The sequence below is a fragment of the Triticum urartu genome, chromosome 5A, assembly GCF_056163025.1.
Source record: "Triticum urartu cultivar PI428250 chromosome 5A, HENAU_Tu73, whole genome shotgun sequence".
In the NCBI taxonomy this organism is placed as follows: Eukaryota; Viridiplantae; Streptophyta; class Magnoliopsida; order Poales; family Poaceae; genus Triticum; species Triticum urartu.
In genome coordinates, this window is record NC_141877.1 from 446989821 (window position 1) to 447010514 (window position 20694).

The window sequence follows — 20694 nt, forward strand, 5'->3', positions numbered from 1 at the left end:
TTCCGAGGCGCTTTCCATCGCGCAGTATTTTTGTACGATGGTTGCTAAATCAGTAAATTTTAGTATGCAACGGCGATTGATGGCGTTGAGGATTCCTTCGTCCGCACAGTTTTTGCAGAACGCTAATATTGCGTCCTCGTCGCGGCAATCCTTTACCTTGTCCTTAACAAGGAGGAATCTGGCCCAAAAGTGGTGGACCTTCTCCTGAGATTGTTGTTTTATGCTCATGAGAGCCTCTATATCCGGATGGGTGGGTGGAATTAAATCTGAACCCCGACCTAACCGGTTCTCCGGAGTCCGACGATCTTCCGGACTAGACAGTCCGGGTTCCGGAATATGCTCTGATTGTTTGGAACCGCCATCCGATGCTATGTTCGGAGGGCTGGTTGAGTCCTTTCATGGGTGAGTATCCGGATCTTCATGAATGGTGACCCGAACATAGTCCGTATTCAATATAGAAGAAGACTCGCCGTCGTGCTCCAGGACTGCCGCGATTTGGTGGGTGACCGGTGGGGTTTCGGTTTCTCCCTGATTGGTTTTAGGCCCGATCTGATCGTAATCTGTGGCGATTCCCAAAGCAGCGATGCGATCTAGGAGCTCGTTTAAGGATGAAAACTCAACCGGATCCATTTGCTTGGAGTGCTCGGAGTTGATGCGAAGGGGATTTTTGATGGCCCGAGAGGTCATCGTCGGCCCCGCGGCCGAATGGGCGATCATAGTAAAGTTGCCCAGCCGGAGGGTTTTGCCCGAGGCCAAAACTACCCCTGCGGCAATATTGTCTTTGATGACAAGGCGAGCCATCGAGCCTTTCGTCGACGGCGTAGTGGAACTCTCAATGAAAGCACCAATGTCGGTGTCAAAACCGGCGGATCTCGGGTAGAGGGTCCTGAACTGTGTGTCTAGGATCGATGGTAACAGGAGACAAGGGACACAATGTTTACCCAGGTTCGGGCCCTCTCTATGGAGGTAAAACCCTATGTCCTAGTTGATTGATATTGATGGATATGGGTGTTACAAGAGTTGATCTACCACGAGATCGTAATGGCTAAACCCTAGAAGCCTAGCCTATGAATATGGTAATGAGTATGTATGTTGTCCTCTGCGGACTATCCCCTTCGGCTTATATAGACACCAAGGGGATCTAGGGTTTACATGGAGTCGGTTACATAAGAAGGAATCTTCGGCCACCAAGCTTGCCTTCTACGCCAAGTAGAGTCCAATCCGGACACGGTGCATTCTTCGATCTTCATGTCTTCACAGCCCATCAGTCTGGCCCATGGATAACAGGCCGGATGCCCGAGGACCCCTTAGTCCAGGACTCCCTCAGCCACTGCCAGGCCCGCACCAGCCAAGACTCCGCCACCGTTCGCATGTAGCTGCCAGCCCAACCAGCTAGGCAGGCACCTGCGTGGCAACATGCAGCTTCCAGGCCAAATCAGCAAGCACTTGTGTGGCGGAATGCAGATCTTCATGAAGGCCCTACCACCGCGCCACCTTAGCTGCTTGCCTGCCTACATGGCGCTGCATGCATCGCTAGCCTGGGAGCGTGTCGAAGCGAGGCGGAGCAGCGACGGAAGGGATGGGCCTCGTTCCCGTCCCCGATAAAGCTAATGGACACCTACGTAGCGCATTTAATTCACTTTGTCCCGTAATGCCGTGCGATAAGCTCGTGCACTATAAGCCTTTCCACCTCCTGTGTGCCACTATGGCAACCCCTTTTTCCTATAAAAGGAGGCCCGAGGCGACCAGGAGGGGGATTCGGCTTTTTGGAACGGCACAACCACCGTAGCTAGTTCAAAAAGCTCAAGAACACTCAATACCTCCACCAAAGCAGGACTAGGGTCTTACGCATCCTCGCGGCCCGAACCTGGGTAAACGATCCGTGTGCTAGCTCCTAAACATGCTCTCCTCACGACCCTGCGCCTGCCGACCATAGAAGGGATCCCAGTGATCCCATAGGTGTCGTTCCCACCGACATGATCGGAGGAGTAAACTGTGGAGGGGGGCACCGCACACGGCTAAGAGAACAATTGATCTGCTTTGGGGTGCCCCCTGCCCCCATATATAAAGGAGGAGAGGGAAGGAGGCCGGCCCTAGGGGCGCGCCATGGGGTCGCCCCCCTCCTTTCTTTCGGAGGGGGAAAGGGGAAGGAGAGGGAGAGGGAGAAGGAAAGGGGGGCCGCGCCCCCTCCCCTTGTCCAATTAGGACTGCCCATGGGGGCGCCACCCCTTGTGGGCTGCCCTCTCTCTCCCCTATGGCCCATGTTGGCCCATTACTTTCCCCAGGGGGTTCTGGTAACCCCCCGGTACTCCGATAAATATCCAAAACACTCCAAAACCATTCCAGTATCCGAATACCATCATCCAATATATCAATCTTTACCTCTCGACCATTTTGAGACTCCTTGTCATGTCCGTGATGTCATCCGGGACTCCGAACAATCTTCGATCACCAAAACACATAACTCATAATACAAATCGTCATCGAACATTAAGCGTGCAGACATTACGGGTTCGAGAACTATGTAGACATGACTGAGACACATCTCCAATCAATAACCAACATCGGAACCTGGATGCTCATATTGGTTCCTACATATTCTACGAAGATCTTTATCGGTCAAACCGCAATGACAACATACATTATTCCCTTTGTCATCGGTATGTTACTTGCCCGAGATTCGATCATCGGTATCTTCATACCTAGTCCAATCTCGTTACCGGCAAGTCTCTTTACTCGTTCCGTAATACATCATCCCGCAACTAACTCATTAGTCACATTACTTGCAAGGCTTATCATGACGTGCATTACCGAGAGGACCCAGAGATACTTCTCCGATACTCGGAGTGACAAATCCTAATCTCGATCTATGCCAACCCAAAAAACACCTTCGGAGACACCTGTAGAGCATCTTTATAATCACCCAGTTACGTTATGACGTTTGATAGCACACAAGGTTTTCCTCCGATATTCGGGAGTTGCATAATCTCATAGTCAAAGGAACATGTATAGGTCATGAAGAAAGCAATAGCAATAAAACTTAACGATCATTATGCTAAGCTAACGGATGGGTCTTGTCCATCACATCATTCTCCTAATGATGTGATCCCGTTCATCAAATGACAACACATGTTTGATTAACGAGCTAGTCAAGTAGGTCAGGAAACTTAACCATCTTTGATTAACGAGCTAGTCAAGTAGAGGCATACTAGGGACACTTTGTTTTGTCTATGTATTCACACATGTATCAAGTTTCCGGTTAATACAATTCTAGCATGAATAATAAACATTTATCATGCTATAAGGAAATATAAATAACAACTTTATTATTGCCTCTAGGTCATATTTCCTTCACTATCGTACTACTTTTGTTCTAGGTTTGATTCCACTCGTTCTGATACCGAAAAAAAGAGGAATGGAAATTTCAGAGTAGGTAGAGTATATAACTAGAGATGATGTATTCATATCTGTGTTAGACAATGCCAGTACTTCATGTTATTGAATTCATCCGTCATCCAATTGCTTCAAAAGTTTGAACTGATCAAGAGAGACGGGCAATATATTTCAGCACTTCCTCTGACGTCTAGACTATTTTACTCCTTAGATGTGGAATGGATATATGCTGCATAATCATTTCCTTAATGTTGCGTTAGCAGGGTCTTGAATTCATGACCTCTTAGCTCGGATACCATATTGAATTCATGCATCAACAAGTTGCTGTAAAAGTACGAATTGATGAAGTGAGGCGGGCAATATATTTCAATAGATGTAACCTATAAGAATCCATTCTCTACATGTGTTAGTTTTGCATAGTTGTGTCTTACTGTTCCAGTTAGCTAGGAAGTTGCATGTACCAGTACTTTCATGTTCATGTACGGTGGTTCCTATGACTCATCAAAGAAGAAAAAGAACGACGAAACTGCTAAGTCTTCGCGCTCCATAGTCTTCACGCGATGTCTTCTCTTATCATAGTCTTCAATGTGAATGTCTTCACATACCACCTTTGACTTCAATGTCTTCATACATTTTTAGGGGTCATCTCTGGTAGGAAAACCGAATCAATGAGGGACTTCTACCTGTGTTATCCTGCAATTCTCACAAACACATTAGTCCCTCAACCAGGTTTGTCGTCAATACTCCAAAACCAACTAGGGATGGCACTAGATGCACTTACAGAATCTTTCTTTGGTCCAACACTCGACATGCCTCCATTTGTATCATACTAATGTTTGAATTCCAGCCCATATGCTCAACCAAGTGAAACTTGAGCTTTTTCTTTGGTCCAGCACTCAAAACACCTCCGTTTGGATAATACTTTGAACCCACGGTGTCCAGAACTCAACACACCTTCTCGTCTTCTCCTCAAGCTTGACGTAAAGAAAGCATTTGACTATGGGAGATGGGAATATCTTTTGGACCTTATGGAGAAACATGGCTTTCCCTCGAGATTCTGCAATTGGGTTGTGGCTCTCCTCTGCACCTCATCATCCCAGATACTCCTCAACGGAGTGCCCAACAATCCCATTTGGCATGGGAGAGGTCTTCACCAAGGAGATGCGCTGTCCTTGCTCCTCTTTGTTCTTGCCATTGATCCACTACAATAAATCCTGCAAACGGCAACGCGGGAGAGGGGCCAACAATCTTCCTGGCTCCCATCAAGGAAGATGTGGACATGCTCATATGCATTCTGTAGAGTATTGATGAGTTCGCATATTTAGTTACAAATGCAGGAAAGAGCTTTGGCCCCTATCAGATCCTCCAATATTAACCTCGATGACGACTTTAGCACCTTCCCCATTGTGTGCTCACAGTTCTCTATGTGGTACCTCGGTCTATCTCTTTCAGTGAACCGCTTGCGAGATGTTGATTTTCAACATCTTGTGGACAAAATTACAAGTAAAGTTATGTGTGGGCCGGGAAAATACATCACCATGGCCGGTTGGAGCACTTGGATTCAATCAGTCATCACCTCGCAAGCTATCTACCACCTCACATGCCTGATAATTCCGAAGGGATCCTTGTCTCCCATTACTAAGCTCCAAAGAGCCTTCCTTTGGGCTGGCTCGAACATGGTATCTGGAGGAAAGTGTAAGATAAGATGGGACCATGTTTGCAGGCCCAAGGGCATATGGGTTTCGGGCATTTAGACATGGAGAAATTTGCATGTGCCTTGTGAATGCACTAGCCATGGTTAGCCTGGACACAATCGGAGAGGCCATGGGTGGGGCTTGGCCACCCTTGCGACGAGGCGGATCTGGACTTCTTCTTCGACCTCACGACAATCACCGTTGGAGATGGCAAAACTGCGCCGTTTTGGCACTCGCCCTGGCTTGACGGTCATAAGCCAAAGGATATTTCTCCGTCCATCTTTGCCATCTCCAAATGCAAGAACATGTCAATGGAAAAAGCTCTAGTGCATGAGAGGTGGATTGGCCGCATAAACATTAGTTCGGGCCTCACCGTGCAACACACAATTGAGTTCGTGGATCTTTGGACGGAGCTTCGGGACATCAACGTCAACGAGAATATTGCAGGTGCCATTGTTCGAAACAACACCCTGTCAGGTAAGTACTCCACATTTTCGGCCTACCTAGCCCAACTCATTACCCAAAATACTCCCCTTTGAAGTCCACGGCGTGCAAAAAATTGGGCCCCTCCAAAGCATAAATTATTTGTGTGGCTCATCCTTCAGGACCGAGTGTGGACGACGGACCGAGTGTGGCCTGAACTTCGGGCGTTTGAGCTTGAGGTAGGGGAAGGATTCGATTGAGCACGGGAGGGAAAAATAAAAGCCTTGTCCCCTTTATAAAGAGGGTGAATATCAAGCGTCCTCTCTGTGTTCGCTTAGACTTGCCTATAATCTAGGAGTCCTAGAAGCGGTTGGGTTACCCACGCCCGTATTAATGAGAATCCCGGAATAAGGGGACACGATCTCTGCTTTAACAAGACGTGCCAAGGAAACCACCTCGCATAACGCGCGGAGATGGGACAGTAAAACGGTTCGAATAAAAGCTTGGCCGTGGTGTGATGTCACACTACGGAATACGTCAGCAGATTAGATTTGTGTAAATATTATTCTCTCTATGGCAATATGTGGAAACTTATTTTGTAGAGCCGGACACTATCTTTGTGTCTTCTATGAAGTACTTGGAGGAGGAACCTGCCTTGCAATGCCGAAGACAATATGCGCGCCGGACTCGTCGTCATTGAAGCCTGGTTCAGGGGCTACTGAGGGAGTCCTGGGTTAGGGGGTGTTCGGATAGCCGGACTATACCTTCAGCCGGACTCCTGGACTATGAAGATACAAGATTAAAGACTTCGTCCCGTGTCCGGGAGGGACTTTCCTTGGCGTGGAAGGCAAGCTTGGCGATACGGATATGCAGATCTCCTACCATTGTAACCGACTCTATGTAACCCTAACCCTACCCGGTGTCTATATAAACCGGAGGGTTTTAGTCCGTAGGACAACATACACATCAACAATCATACCATAGGCTAGCTTCTAGGGTTTAGCCTCCTCGATCTCGTGGTAGATCTACTCTTGCACTACTCATATCATCAATATTAATCAAGCAGGACGTAGGGTTTTACCTCCATCGAGAGGGCCCGAACCTGGGTAAAACTTCGTGTCCCTTGTCTCCTGTTACCATCCGGCCTAGACGCACGGTTCAGGACCCCCTACCCGAGATCCGCCGGTTTTGACACCGATAAAAAGCCTTTCAACATGTGATCTAATTTAAAGATCTTGATGCAAGAAATACAATGATAAAAAGGGTTTGTAATTTAGACTCACGGTTTATGAGATATTTTAGTTTTAAAGGACAAATCTAGAAAAGAGCACACATGGCCAATTTAACATCCCTCGCGCGTGAATGTGAAACTCTCTAATGCCCGACAAGTGATGCTCATGTGCTTCATCATTTGTAATCACCAAAGTATTTGTGAACCAACTTGTTGTTGGGTGGTTAGGAGGATAGTGGTATCTTCAGTCTATCAGAGTTTAAGTTCTAGACTTGACATTGGTGTTCGCATTTTTCTAGATTTATTTCATGCCATCCGCTATGTGCGTTCAGTGGGAGAAGACGTTTGCGAGAAGACATTCCCGTCGACTACGAAGGTATCTATGGTGACTTTATCAATTTTAAGATGATATGCCGACTCAGTCTTTCGGAAGTGCTTTGCATGAGCGTATGCTCTTGTGTGTTAAAAAATCACGAGAGAATTTCGAGTAATGAGCAAAATTCGGATTCCTATTGGGCCGTCCCAGGCCCATGGAAAGTCGTTGGTTTATGTCGGAATCGTCCATGTTAACATCGCTATTATCGCCACGCACACCCAGCTGATCCATCCCCGATTCGACCATCAGAGAAAAAAAGAAAAGATCCATCCCCAATTCGAGCTCCACCTCCACCGAACCCTCAATCCCACCCTCCACCCAACAATGGATCCGGCCGCCGCCGCCGCCCGGCGGCAGGCGGACAAGTGGATGAGCGTGGCCGAGAAGCTCCTCATGGCGAAGGACCTCGAGGGCTGCAAGGAGTTCTCCTCCCAGGCCATCGCCGCCGACCCCCGTACCCCGGGCGCCGAGGATCTCTACGCCGCCGCCGACGTCCTCCTCGCGTCCCAGCGCCGCCGCTTACCCAGCGGTCAGCCCGATCCGTACGCCGTTCTCGGCCTCGACTCTGCCAAGCCCGCATCGCGCCTCCCGGACGTCGTCCATTCCAAGTTCCGCCGGCTCTCCCTCCTCCTCAACCGGTCCCACCCCGACCGCCCCTGCTCGATGTACGTCGCCGAGGCTGCCCGCCTCGTCGCCGATGCCTGGGCCTTCCTCTCCAACGCCGGACTTAAGTCTGCCCTCGACGCCGAATTCGATGCAGCCGCTGCACCTCGCGCTTCCCACCCTCCCGCGCCGTTGCAACAGCCGGCGGTGGAGAGGAGGCCGCAGCCGTCGCCGCCTCCACAGCAGAGCCCCGGATGGGCAGTTCCCCAGCCACGGCCACCTCCACAGCGGATCCCGGTACGGCCAGCTCCCCAGCCAACGCCGCCTCCACAGCCGAGTTCGCTGCGAGCAGCTACCCAGACACCGCCGCCTCCGCAGCCGAGTTCGCTGCGAGCAGCTACCCAGACGCCGCCGCCTCCACAGCCGAGCCCGCTGCAAGCAGCTACCCAGCCACAGCCGTCTCCACAGCCAAGCCGGCTGCAAGCAGCTACCAGGCCACAGCCAAGTCCGTCGCAAGCAGCTACCAAGCCACCGCTGTCTCCACAGCCGAGTCCGCTGCAACCTGCTACCCAGCCACCGCCGCCTCCACAACCGAGTCCGCTGCAAGCAGCTTCCCAGCCACCCGCCAGAGCAGCGACTCCACCGGTGGAGTCTGGCACATTGCCTCCGTCGACGTTCTGGACATTGTGCAAGGGGTGCTCCCATATTCACCAGTATGATCGCCTCTACGAGGCGCGCAAACTGAAGTGCTCCAGCTGCCACCAGCCATTTGTAGCCGAGGCAATGGCCGAGCCGCCGCCCATTGTGCCGGGCACTGACATGTATTATTGTACCTGGGGCTTCTTCCCCATTGGGTTCCCTGGGTGCCCTGGCTACGCGGATCTGGTCAATTCCCAGCCACAGGGGTCAGGCCAGCTGAATGTGCCATGGCTTGGAGCCAATGGTAGGGTTGCTGCTGAGAATGGGACTCCCATTACCATAGGTGCTGCAAGGGAGGGGCCAGTGGCATCTGAACCTTCGCCGGAACCTTTGATGCGCACGGGAGTGGAGGTGCCACTGGTACCGGAACCTGCGCCAGAACCTTTAATGCGCATGAGAGTGGGGGTGCCAGCCGTGCCGGAACCTGTGATGCCCACAAGAGTGGAGGCTCCAGCCGCGCCGGAACCTGTGATGCCCACGAGAGTGGAGGTGCCTGCCGCGCCGGAACCTGTACAGCCCACGAGAGTGAAGTCAGTGAAAGTGGGAGCAAAGAAGCGTGGTCGACCCAAAGGCAGCAAGAACAAGAAGAGTTTGCGAGTTGTGACTTGATAGCGATGAAGATGATTGGCATGGCATGATCATAGGTCAGACCGGGTTAGTTCGGCTATTAATTTCATCCTGTTGTCGTTGACTGAAGCATTTGCTCTGTTGGTTGGATACTACTCATTTGCTGCTGACAGAGTGACAGTATCTACATGAGAAGCATGGCTACTTTAGTGATGGAATAAGTTATTTGTTTACCGGGTAGTCTTTTCTTAGTTGATGAGTTGTGTGACCGTTGTTGCCATTTATGCTTTAGATGATGTAGCTGTTGTATGCTGTCCAATTTCATGACTCTCCTTGAGCTAGCTTTGTGGATCCAAGATTCCTGGGGATTGCTCTTTGTTAACTGAGCAATGTACATTCAAACAATGTGCTGCAATAATCGGACAGTTGATGTTATGTGTTTCTTCTCCAGTTCAGTTTGTGCAAGCTGTGTTGTCCTTTTGACTTTTATTAGAAGCTACTTTTGGTCTAGTTCCTCACATGGTGTGCCTGGTGAGGACCAATGTTTGGACATGGTACCTACTTACCTAGATCCACATCAGAGGTCAAATGAGCAAGTTATGTGAAACTGCAAGTGGTTCATCTTTGAAGCATTCATGTTATTGTTCGGGTCTTTGAACTGAATTGGGTTATCGTAACTGTAGCTCTGATTCAGTTTCAGCTTGAGATGCAATTTGACTATGTTCTCTCTGGAAGAGGACTCTGAAAAGAGAATTGTTGGAGTGGCTATATATGAATTGGTTGGCCAAACTGTAGTCTGATTGTCTCTGAACTGAATTGGGTTGGCTGAATTGTACCTGGGATTCAATCAGCTTGAATTTGAATTTTACTATGATTCTCTCTGAAAGAGGACCCTGAAAAGAGCACCATTGGCTATGTTATGGTGAATTCGAATCAGACCGTGATTCTCGCTGAAAGAGAATTGTTGGCTATATGTATGGTGCTGTCAAATATGAAGAGAGCACGGCAATAACATTTTTGAACAAAGCGTCAGTACTTTTCCTTGGAGCTGTATCGGAGGCTGAGGTGATGGCACTATGGTCGAAGCAACACATATACATGTTGCCCCAGTAATCTTAAGATGACGAACATCAATAAGATTTGGCTGATGATATCTGCACAGCTTCTATGGCTAGAGTGGTAATTGTTTTGTGGAGGTGCAGAATTGTGTATATGAATGCTTTTCGTGATGCTTCTGTGATCAGTTTGTTGCATACGGCGTGCTTTGTGATCAATCAAGAGAAACCAAATTCCCGAAAGAAAGAAAGATGGATGGAATGTCGGTTTTTTTTCAACTTATATATGTTGTACTCGCCGAGCAATGCTGGAGATTGGTGGCAATGGCATAGCCGGAGTCTTTATATGCCAAATTCAAAGTTTTTCTTTTCGATACGAAGGCAGAAGCTTTGAGAAGAGAGTTTACGAACAAGTACAAAAACAACCACCAAGACGCAACCAATTTACAACGGTACTGCTCTCGTGGCATCAAAGGTATTAGGTGCTTTGCACCGGCCAAACCCCAAAGAGCGGCCTCGGATTTAACCTTGGTAACAAAAGATCTTAGGTGCTTTGCACCGTCCAAACCCCAAAGAGTGGCCTCGGACTTAAACCTGTGCTTGGTATTGATGAGACATTCCTAAAAACCCGAGCATTCCTCCCACACCAAAGCTCCCAAGATACAAGCATAACAGCTGAGGGCCTGAGGCCAAGGCTTTTGTCGTGGCACCGTTGGCGTTGATCGTGGAGAGCCACCACTCCTTGACCGAGTTGAAATTATTCCACCCATCAAAGTCCACATGGTGCAGCCCAAGCCATCTTCAAATTTCGCTCCAAATGCGCCTTGAGTATCTACGCTAACAAAATATGCGCTGGCGTCTCTTGCTCCCTCCTGCATAATTGGCAAAGTCCACAATTTGGCCAACCCCTCCGCCAAGGCCGGTCCGTCGTCCACACTCGGTCCTGAAGGATGAGCCACACAAATAATTTATGCTTTGGAGGGGCCCAAATTTTTGCACACCGTGGACTTCAAAGGGGAGTCTTTTGGGTAATGGAGTTGGGCTAGGTAGGCCGAAAATGTGGAGTACTTACCTGACGGGGTGTTGTTTCGAACAATGGCACCTGCAATATTCTCGTTGAGGTTGATGTCCCGAAGCTCCGTCCAAAGATCCACGAACTCAATTGTGTGTTGCACGGTGAGGCCCGAACTAATGTTTATGCGGCCAATCCACCTCTCATGCACTAGAGCTTTTTCCATTGACATGTTCTTGCATTTGGAGATGGCAAAGATGGACGGAGAAATATCCTTTGGCTTATGACTGTCAAGCCAGGGCGAGTGCCAAAACGGCGCAGTTTTGCCATCTCCAACGGTGATTGTCGTGAGGTCGAAGAAGAAGTCCAGATCCGCCTCGTCGCAAGGGTGGCCAAGCCCCACCCATGGCCTCTCCGATTGTGTCCAGGCTAACCATGGCTAGTGCATTCACAAGGCACATGCAAATTTCTCCATGTCCAAATGCCCGAAACCCATATGCCCTTGGGCCTGCAAACACGGTCCCATCTTATCTTACACTTTCCTCCAGATACCATGTTCGAGCCAGCCCAAAGGAAGGCTCTTTGGAGCTTAGTAATGGGAGACAAGGATCCCTTCGGAATTATCAGGCATGTGAGGTGGTAGATAGCTTGCGAGGTGATGACCGATTGAATCCAAGTGCTCCAACCGGCCATGGTGGTGTATTTTCCCGACCCACACATAACTTTACTTGTAATTTTGTCCACAAGATGTTGAAAATCAACATCTCGCAAGCGGTTCACTGAAAGAGATAGACCGAGGTACCACATAGAGAACTGTGAGCACACAATGGGGAAGGTGCTAAAGTCGTCATCGAGGTTAATATTGGAGGATCTGATAGGGGCCAAAGCTCTTTCCTGCATTTGTAACTAAATATGCGAACTCATCAATACTCTACAGAATGCATATGAGCATGTCCACATCTTCCTTGATGGGAGCCAGGAAGATTGTTGGCCCCTCTCCCACGTTGCCGTTTGCAGGATTTATTGTAGTGGATCAATGGCAAGAACAAAGAGGAGTAAGGACAGCGCATCTCCTTGGTGAAGACCTCTCCCATGCCAAATGGGATTGTTGGGCACTCCGTTGAGGAGTATCTGGGATGATGAGGTGCAGAGGAGAGCCACAACCCAATTGCAGAATCTTGAGGGAAAGCCATGTTTCTCCATAAGGTCCAAAAGATATTTCCATCTCCCATAGTCAAATGCTTTCTTTACGTCAAGCTTGAGGAGAAGATGAGAAGGTGTGTTGAGTTCTGGACACCGTGGGTTCAAAGTATTATCCAAACGGAGGTGTTTTGAGTGCTGGACCAAAGAAAAAGCTCAAGTTTCACTTGGTTGAGCATATGGGCTGGAATTCAAACATTAGTATGATATAAATGGAGGCGTGTCGAGTGTTGGACCAAAGAAAGATTCTGTAAGTGCATCTAGTGCCATCCCTAGTTGGTTTTGGAGTATTGACGACAAACCTGGTTGAGGGACTAATGTGTTTGTGAGAATTGCAGGATAACACAGGTAGAAGTCCCTCATTGATTCGGTTTTCCTACCAGAGATGACCCCTAAAAATGTATGAAGACATTGAAGTCAAAGGTGGTATGTGAAGACATTCACATTGAAGACTATGATAAGAGAAGACATCGCGTGAAGACTATGGAGCGCGAAGACTTAGCAGTTTCGTCGTTCTTTTTCTTCTTTGATGAGTCATAGGAACCACCGTACTTGTCTGAAGATTTGATGAGTCATAGGAACCAACGGGCGAAGCCTCTGGCCACTGCACCTCCTAAACTCAATGTGCAGTCTGAAGATTTGCCACGCATCTCCAAGACTTCCAAAGTGAAGATGCCCTTGCAACTCACTAGCCAAGCACTGACCGCTGCTGCTATTCTGCGCAATAACGCCATTGATCTGTCCAGCGACGAAGATCTTGGCGATAATGCTCTTGAGCAGTTGATCAAGAGTAAGCAAGAGACAGAAATCTTCAATGACCTTCCTCTCTTTGATGTTGAAATCATCAACACATTCATTGATGAGTGGTTTGACAGCCCAAATGTCAGCTTTGATGATCTTCAGCTTCCCATTGGCCTCAGTGTCGCCTTCCACGAAGCCATTGCTGCTGAGCTGGCTCTAGCTCAGAAGATTGTTGAACTGAAGCATAAGATAGATTATGAAAAGGCTCGGTTCAAGAAGCACATGGCCAAGCTCAATGTTGAAGACATTCAGAACTTCCAGACCATGATGCATGAGCTTAAGGAAGCATTCTGAACCAAACACGAAGAAGCCAAAGGTTCTCGTGAGTGCATGAAGGATCTTGCTGCTAAATGTGTCCAAGGATACAATGAGCCTGAAAAGCGCAAGGCCTTGGGGCGACCAGGAATCGACCCCAGAATGGCGGCCAAGAAGAAGAAGAAGCCAGTTGTGGCAGAACCCGAAGCACCAAGGCAGGAAGTACATCCAACTGTCTTCCCAGCCAGTATGACAGGCTCGAAGCCTAAGGTCCCCACAGTGGCTTCAGAACTGAAGAAAACAAGGGCCGCTGAAGCTGAAGCCAGAAAGCGCAAAACCAAGGGCACTACTGATGATGCTCCTTCATCCAAGAAACGCAAAACCAAGAAGAGAGATCGGGCTGCTCCCACAGAGCCCCTTAATGTCGAGCCAATCTCAGTGGCTCTTCCTGCGTCTGAACATCGAGAGCGCCAGTTGATAGTTCATGAGCCTGTGCTTCCACAGAGGCTCCTGAAGCTGAAGACAATCCTGAAGATAATCCAGCTGTTGACCCCACCGCGGTTGAAGACATTGGTCCTCACGACAATGTTGAAGATGATGAAGTCCTTCCTCAGATCGAGCACCAATTGGTATCATCGTCTGTGTTCATGCACAACGAACTCATCAGCATTGGTCGTCCTTTGACGCCAACTGCTCAGGATGCGTCGTGGGCTGATCACCCACAACGATAAGACACTCCAAGCTCTCCCCAACTGCAAGCTACCCTACTAGTGCAAGATGACGATGACTTTGAGGCCCAGCACACTCCATCTCCACAAGGGCCGCCCGCATTACGCAGGCTTCGCAAAGGACCTAGGCCCCAAGTCACTCCCACTATGCACGAGTCTGAGTCCGAAGCCAAAATGGCTGAAGATATTCCGGCTGCATCAGCCGATGAAGAAGAAGCACCAAGAGTTGAAAGAGTTGCTACACCCCCGTCCCACCAAGATATTGTTCTCGAGGAGGACGTGTCCGACCCTCCAACTCCTGAAGTGGAGGTTAACAACCCTGAGGCGGCCACCAACATCACCGCTGAAGCCAATGACGTCATCATGGCTGAAGCTAATACGGTGCCTGAAGCTACTGCGGTGCCAGAAGTCCAAGCACCTGAAGCCACTGCAGCAACCGAAGTCAATGCTAAAGCACCTGAGGTACAAGCACCTGAAACCAATGTGGCCCCTGAAGCCCATGAAGACAATGCCAATGCTCCTATTCCCCCTCCAAGACCTCATACAATTGAGCTGGCATTTGATCGTGGTCAGCCTGTTATGGTCTGCTGGCCCGTTCTGGTTCCTCCACCTGCTGCGGGTCCACAATTTGAGTATCATGTCGAGCACAGACCTCAAGTCGAAAAGCCCAAGCAAAGACTTTCATGATTCCCAGGCACTGCCACTTCACCTGGGGTCTTCAATGTGAATGGCTTCATGGCACATAACACCTTCTTCAACAGCTCCAAGAACCCTTATACCAGACCTCGCATTTCATCAGATCGGTTCTGGAGCTATCAGCAACGCAGCTACTATTCCTGCGTCCTATACAATCAAGGGCGCATATTTCCACATATGCGCCTCGACTCTGAAGCTATAGTTGGTCTGCCCTGCCTTGAAAAAGCGTTGGATTGCTTCAGAGATGCTGGACTGTTGTAGTTTGTCACAGATAAGGAACACTGGAATGAAGAGCTTCTGCTACAGTTCTATGCAACTCTTCACATTCGAGGCTACAACAGGGATCCAAAGACTTGGGTCCTTGAGTGGATGACAGGCAATGTCCATTATGAAGCTAAAGCTCTTGATATCATTGAGCTCACAGGCCTGCCCACTCTTGGTGAATACTATGAACCAGGTTGTCAACAACACCAAAATGCCTTGGAAAGCAGCTTTCAGAAGCCAGAACCCAACATGAGTCAAATGCTGAGCATGATGAAGCCTCTGCCACACGACGCTGAATACCCATCTGAGTTCTTTGTTGAAGACCTAGAGTACCTGCCTCGCACCATTTACCATATCATCAGGAAGACTCTATGGCCTGTCAAAGGACATTCATCTGCAGCGAAGCTTGAAGGAGCAATGAAGACTTTGATTTTCTATATCTTCAATGGCATCAGCTTCAATGCTCAAGACTTCTTCATCAGGCAGTTGGCTGCATCTGGCTCCGACATTTTTGGGTTGAAATTCTATACTCCATGGGTCATGCGTCTTATCAAGCGTCACTCTGCCTTCAACTATCAGCCGTCTGCGCGCAATCATCTTATATTCTTGCCAGAGGTTGATCTGTCAGTTGAAGCTATTTACCCAGAGCCTGCTAAGGATCCCATTTATCTTCACAATGTTGATCACCAAAGCTTCACCCAGCCTATTGAAGGAGTTCCGGCATTTTCTCGGGTTTATCCTCTTGCTGGCAACACACGTGCCCCTCGCGCTCAAACTGACGCCACTGGTAGCACCATTGCGCAAAGACCTCGAAGGCGATCTCGTGTCCTAAATGACCGAGAGCTTCTCGTCGCGCTGCACCAGAAACAGGACAAACATCACGACTGGCTTAAGCGTCAGATGCAAAGCCTCTTGGTGGATGTCAACCGCATTCACAATCTTGCCACCAAGAATGCCTTTGTCACTCATGAAACCTGTCGGAGGTCGTGGAAGAGTTTGACCTTACTTAGTGCTGAAGCTGATCTGCAAGACGATGGCTTCACCGAACGGTTCAAGTTTGACTCAACTCCTCCCAAAAATGCTCACTTGCGTAGGACTCCCTCACTTGAAGACTCTGACTACTCGTCCTCAGTTGCGATAGTGAATGCCAGAGTCATCGATGACCAAGATGATGCAACTTCACCTCCTCCAACTTCAGCGCGTGTCGACAATGCACCAAGTTCTTCTGCACCACCGGACCTCAACGACGACCCTGCTGCCTCGCCTGCACCTCATGGGAACGAGTAGGCGCTCTATGTCTTCAAACCTTTTTGGTCCTCACTTACAAAAGGGGGAGAATCATATGAGTTGATAGTCTTCAAGCGGGTCCATATGGGTGGTTGCTTTACTTTTTGCCACTTTTGCCAAGTGCTTACAACTCTCGTTTTCGATACATTTGGTTCTTTGAGTTGTAACACTTAAACTCGATGGTCGTCTGCTACTTATTTGCTATTCTGTGATGCGATGATAAATTCCGCATGTGCGATGATAAATTTCGCACTTAGATCATTTTGCAGACGTCCATTTTCCATTATGCATGTCATTATCTTCGTTACATCATATCATGCATGACGAATTGTCATCATGGGTTGAAGAGGATCTCCACAAGTACAACCTGCCATGTGCATTTGCATTCCAAAAGCAAATTACTTATATGCATATCTTCAGGGGGAGCCTTTGCAACTTATGAAGACAATACCCTATCCTTTACAATTTCACATATTTTATTTCCCGTTGAAAACTTCAACCAGTTTGTCATCAATCACCAAAAAGGGGGAGATTGTAAGTGTATCTAGTGCCACCCCTAGTTGGTTTTTGAGTATTGACGACAAACCTGGTTGAGGGACTAATGTGTTTGTGAGAATTGCAGGATAACACAGGTAGAAGTCCCTCATTGATTCGGTTTTCCTACCAGAGATGACCCCTAAAAATGTATGAAGACATTGAAATCAAAGGTGGTATGTGAAGACATTCACATTGAAGACTATGACAAGAGAAGACATCGTGTGAAGACTATGGAGCGTGAAGACTTAGCAGTTTCGTCGTTCTTTTTCTTCTTTGATGAGTCATAAGAACCACTGTACTGTTAAGTGGGGTTCAAGAGAACCAGTCAGAATGACTGAAGTGATGCTTAACTAAAATCCTATATCTTCGAGTGAAGACTATGAGAGCAAATCTTATTCAGAGTTGAAGAATTAGATATGGAGATAGGGTTACTATTTGGAGTAGCCCATTGGTCCCATCAAGCTCCTGACAAGAACTGGTCTTACCCTTATATCTAAAGCGATTGATCTCATTGATGCAACTATGAGTGTTTGGGATAGGGATTTGGTTGAATCTATATTCTGGTGACCTAGCCAAGCTGAGCCGCCATTGGAGATCACCGTGTTGGATCCATGGTGGTGTGAAGGGGCGATAGCGACTATTATATGAGATGACAAAGGACATTTTATGGCAAACACTCACTTTGTTGCACGTGCTCCATTGAGCACTGTATTTTGAATACCGACAAAAATGGTATGTCAAACTTTCAAAGAAATTTTAAAAAACATTCTACATGTCCATATGAACGTGCACATGTGCAAAATTTGATGATGAAATAAGCAACTATATGTGGAGCTACACAAAAACTACAAAACCATGATTTGGAAAGATGAACAATGCATGTACTGTTCACTATTTATAAATCATCATTTTGTCGGCCACAGTAGGCGACGTCCCCGCATTCCGCACCGCCTCGCCATTGCGACAACCAATGGCACTCGGCTGTCAAGCATGAGCGGGTGCCTCCTCCTCGGCCACGTGCTAGCACGTTGGAGTGGGGGTCATCCCCTCCGCCGTCGCGCACCCGCCTCGAGTACTATCTCGGTGGCAGCAGGTCGTCGTCCTCATCGGGACCCACAATGCCTTACCGAAGCGCAACAGAGCTGGGTGTGTTGCTCGACAGCGTTCACAGAAACATAGGTGACGTTGTCGCACGTCTTCGCCACCTAGTGCTCGTGGGAGGCCAAGGAGATCGACGTCAGCCACGGGTGTTGGATCATCCAGGACATTTTCAGCCAAGGACTCGTCGGAGCGAAAGCTCCGTCTCAAGGCCGAGTGAAGACAAAGCAAGGCAGAGGAGGATGCTGAATAGTAGGGTCGACGACACGACATCGCAATCAGGGATGGATGCCGTGGTGGCTGAGGCGGCTTCCGTGACTGGTGGGGCGGCGATGTCGACAACGACAACGATGGACGTGCCGGCACTCTCGAAGGTCAATGCCTAGGAGGTCAGATTTCACGTATTTTTATTTAACATATCAACCTCTTTAAATTTGACAAGTTTGCACGTGATATATTGAGCTAGACTATATTCTGTCTGAATTTCGTGTTTGAAATATTTGAAACGAAGAATTTTGATGGAGTCGTGCTATATAGACGACGCTGAACAGACGATTTGCAGACGACGCAGCTGATCTAGCCATCTCATGCACCAGAGCTGTACTGCTCCACCGTTTGATTTACAGTCGGCTGCATGTCGTTTGATTTTGATGGCTAACTTTGGACGACGCGTGTCAGCGAACGTTTGGAGGCGCCCTGTCGATGAACTAGCCTCGGATAAGCCTTTACGCGCGAGCGGTACCGACGTCGTCAGCAGGGTGGGCCGCCGCGCTGCATCCCCTTTGACGAGCGGCGACGGGATCACCGCCTGCAAACCACAAAGCCTGTCGGTCGGCAATCGCACGCACAGCACGATGCCGCCCCCTTTCCACCCACAGACCGATCATATGCACCGATCGATCGATCGACAAACCCTGCACGCCATTCATTGAAGGCGGGCAGCGGGAGGATCAGCCGGAGCACACGCCGTCCCTGTTGCGCTACATCGACCGCACGGAGCAAAAGGACGGGGGCCCGAAGAACCCGACGGCGCTGTTCCCCTCTCGGGCCTCTCGCCGGCGGGCCGGACCCCGGCGAAAACCACGAGTCCCCACTGTGCCGCCGCATGGCGCACTACGTCGACGCGGACGTGGATCATGAGCGTAGCTTTTTCCCTTGTAGCCTAAAGCGGCGGCGCGTCGCAGCGCCGTTGTTACGGCGGGAGGGGGCACGGCGCGGTTAAAGCAAGCAGGCAGGCAGGCAGGCGGTGGCCATCATCTGTCCGTCCGTCGCCACTTTTTTGCTGCAAAAAATCATCGGGCCCTTGACCGCTCGCTCGTCTTTGGCTGTCCATCCCCGACACGTACGGCACGTACTCCGTAGGGTCACGCGCACCGTGTATCCGATGATGGTGTAGCGTAGCGCCGTCGTAAAAGGCGAGGCGGCTCTGTTCGCCGACACTTTTTCACCGTGATCGATCCCTCGGTCCCTCCGACAGAATTACCACGCACGTACGTACAGTACATTCCAAAGGCCCGGCAAAAGCGGCACCCGTCCATTAAAAAATAGTTGCACGTCGCGCGGGAAAGAGGCGACACGGCGTATGAGCTGCAGTCGCCGCTGTCGTTTGATCGCCCGTTCGATTTCAATTTTACCCCCAGGAGGAGGTAAAAGGCGGCAAAGAGAGTTGGTGGTTGCAAGGTCAGCAAGGCATCACGCGCGCGCCTCTCGGCCCGACCGGCGCCGCGGATCGGGACACTGTCGAGCGACCGCGGTAAAGCCGCGCGTGTCGGCGCCACCCTTATTTAACGCCCCGGCTTCCCGCCTCCCGGTCGTTTCAAACGGCTCCAAGTGGCCCAAGATGGTGCTGCCGACACGGAGCGGCGAGCCGGAGGAGGCGGAGGCGGAGGTGGAGATGGACGATCAGCGCTCGCCGCCGGCACGCGGCGCCCGGACTAGCAGGAGCCACAGCGAGGCGGAGCGCAAGCGGCGGCAGCGCATCAACACCCACCTCGCCACGCTGCGCAGCCTCCTCCCGTCGGCCTCCCAGGTGAGCTCGCTGCTTCCCATGCTCGTCATAGTCATCGTTGCGGTGATGATGCCAGCTGAACCGAGCCGGACACGTTTGACGGGCGTGCGCGCGCGCAGATGGACAAGGCGGCGCTGCTGGGCGAGGTGGTGCGGCACGTGCGCGAGCTGCGGGGCGACGCGGACGGCGGCGCGGTGGCGGGCGTGGCGGTGCCGGGGGAGAGCGACGAGGTGGGGGTGGAGGAGGAGCGCTGGGACGCGCGGGAGAGCGCCAAGCGCGTCAGGGCGTGGGTGTGCTGCGCCGACCGCCCGGGGCTCATGTCCGAGCTGGGCCGCGCCGTGCGCTCCGTCAGCGCCAGGGCGGTGCGCGCGGAGATCGCCACCGTCGGCGGGAGGACGCGGAGCGTCCTGGAGCTGGAGGCCGGGCAGGCCGCCGGCGCGTCCCGGCCGGCGCTGCACGCGGCGCTCCGCGCCGTGCTGCTCAGCCGGGAGGACCAGCTGCTCGCCGTGGAGGGCTACAAGAGGCAGCGCTTCTCGGCGCTCATCTCCCAGGGTTTAGGCAGCTAGTGACACCATGATGCTCTGTGCCAGCATGTTTAATTCACAAGCGTGTATCAACCTGTAGGATCAGTAGGCTTTTTATATATCACAGAATATTTAGTTTGATCTGTGTTTTCCGATTCAGCTTGGCTTTGCAATCACTGAACCATGTCCTTCAGGTTCTGTAATGGCAGTGTAAAAGTACAGGCACTGAGAGAAATTTAGACC

General features: G+C 50.2%; 2 protein-coding genes across 2 annotated transcripts; both read left to right on the forward strand.

The window, feature by feature from the left end:
- Window positions 1-7321: 7321 nt before the first annotated feature.
- LOC125509600 (uncharacterized) lies at window positions 7322-9441 on the forward strand. Its single transcript, XM_048674605.2, has one exon. It carries the CDS (start codon window positions 7442-7444, stop codon window positions 9026-9028), a length of 1587 nt encoding a protein of 528 aa, XP_048530562.2. The 5' UTR covers window positions 7322-7441; the 3' UTR covers window positions 9029-9441.
- A 10298-nt stretch (window positions 9442-19739) lies between these two features.
- LOC125509602 (transcription factor bHLH30-like) lies at window positions 19740-20594 on the forward strand. The gene is made up of 2 exons (XM_048674609.2): window positions 19740-19948; window positions 20047-20594. Exons 1-2 carry the CDS (start codon window positions 19760-19762, stop codon window positions 20491-20493), a joined length of 636 nt encoding a protein of 211 aa, XP_048530566.1. The 5' UTR covers window positions 19740-19759; the 3' UTR covers window positions 20494-20594.
- The last annotated feature ends 100 nt before the right edge of the window (window positions 20595-20694 follow it).

What these genes read in the sequence shown, in the direction of transcription:
- LOC125509600 (XM_048674605.2), top strand. Translation starts at nt 7,442, where the DNA reads ATGGATCCGGCCGCCGCCGCCGCCCGGCGGCAGGCGGACAAGTGGATG.
- LOC125509602 (XM_048674609.2), top strand. Translation starts at nt 19,760, where the DNA reads ATGGTGCTGCCGACACGGAGCGGCGAGCCGGAGGAGGCGGAGGCGGAG. An exon ending in TCCTCCCGTCGGCCTCCCAG is followed by an intron (nt 19,949 to 20,046) that starts GTGAGCTCGCTG and finishes GCGCGCGCGCAG; the next exon opens with ATGGACAAGGCGGCGCTGCT.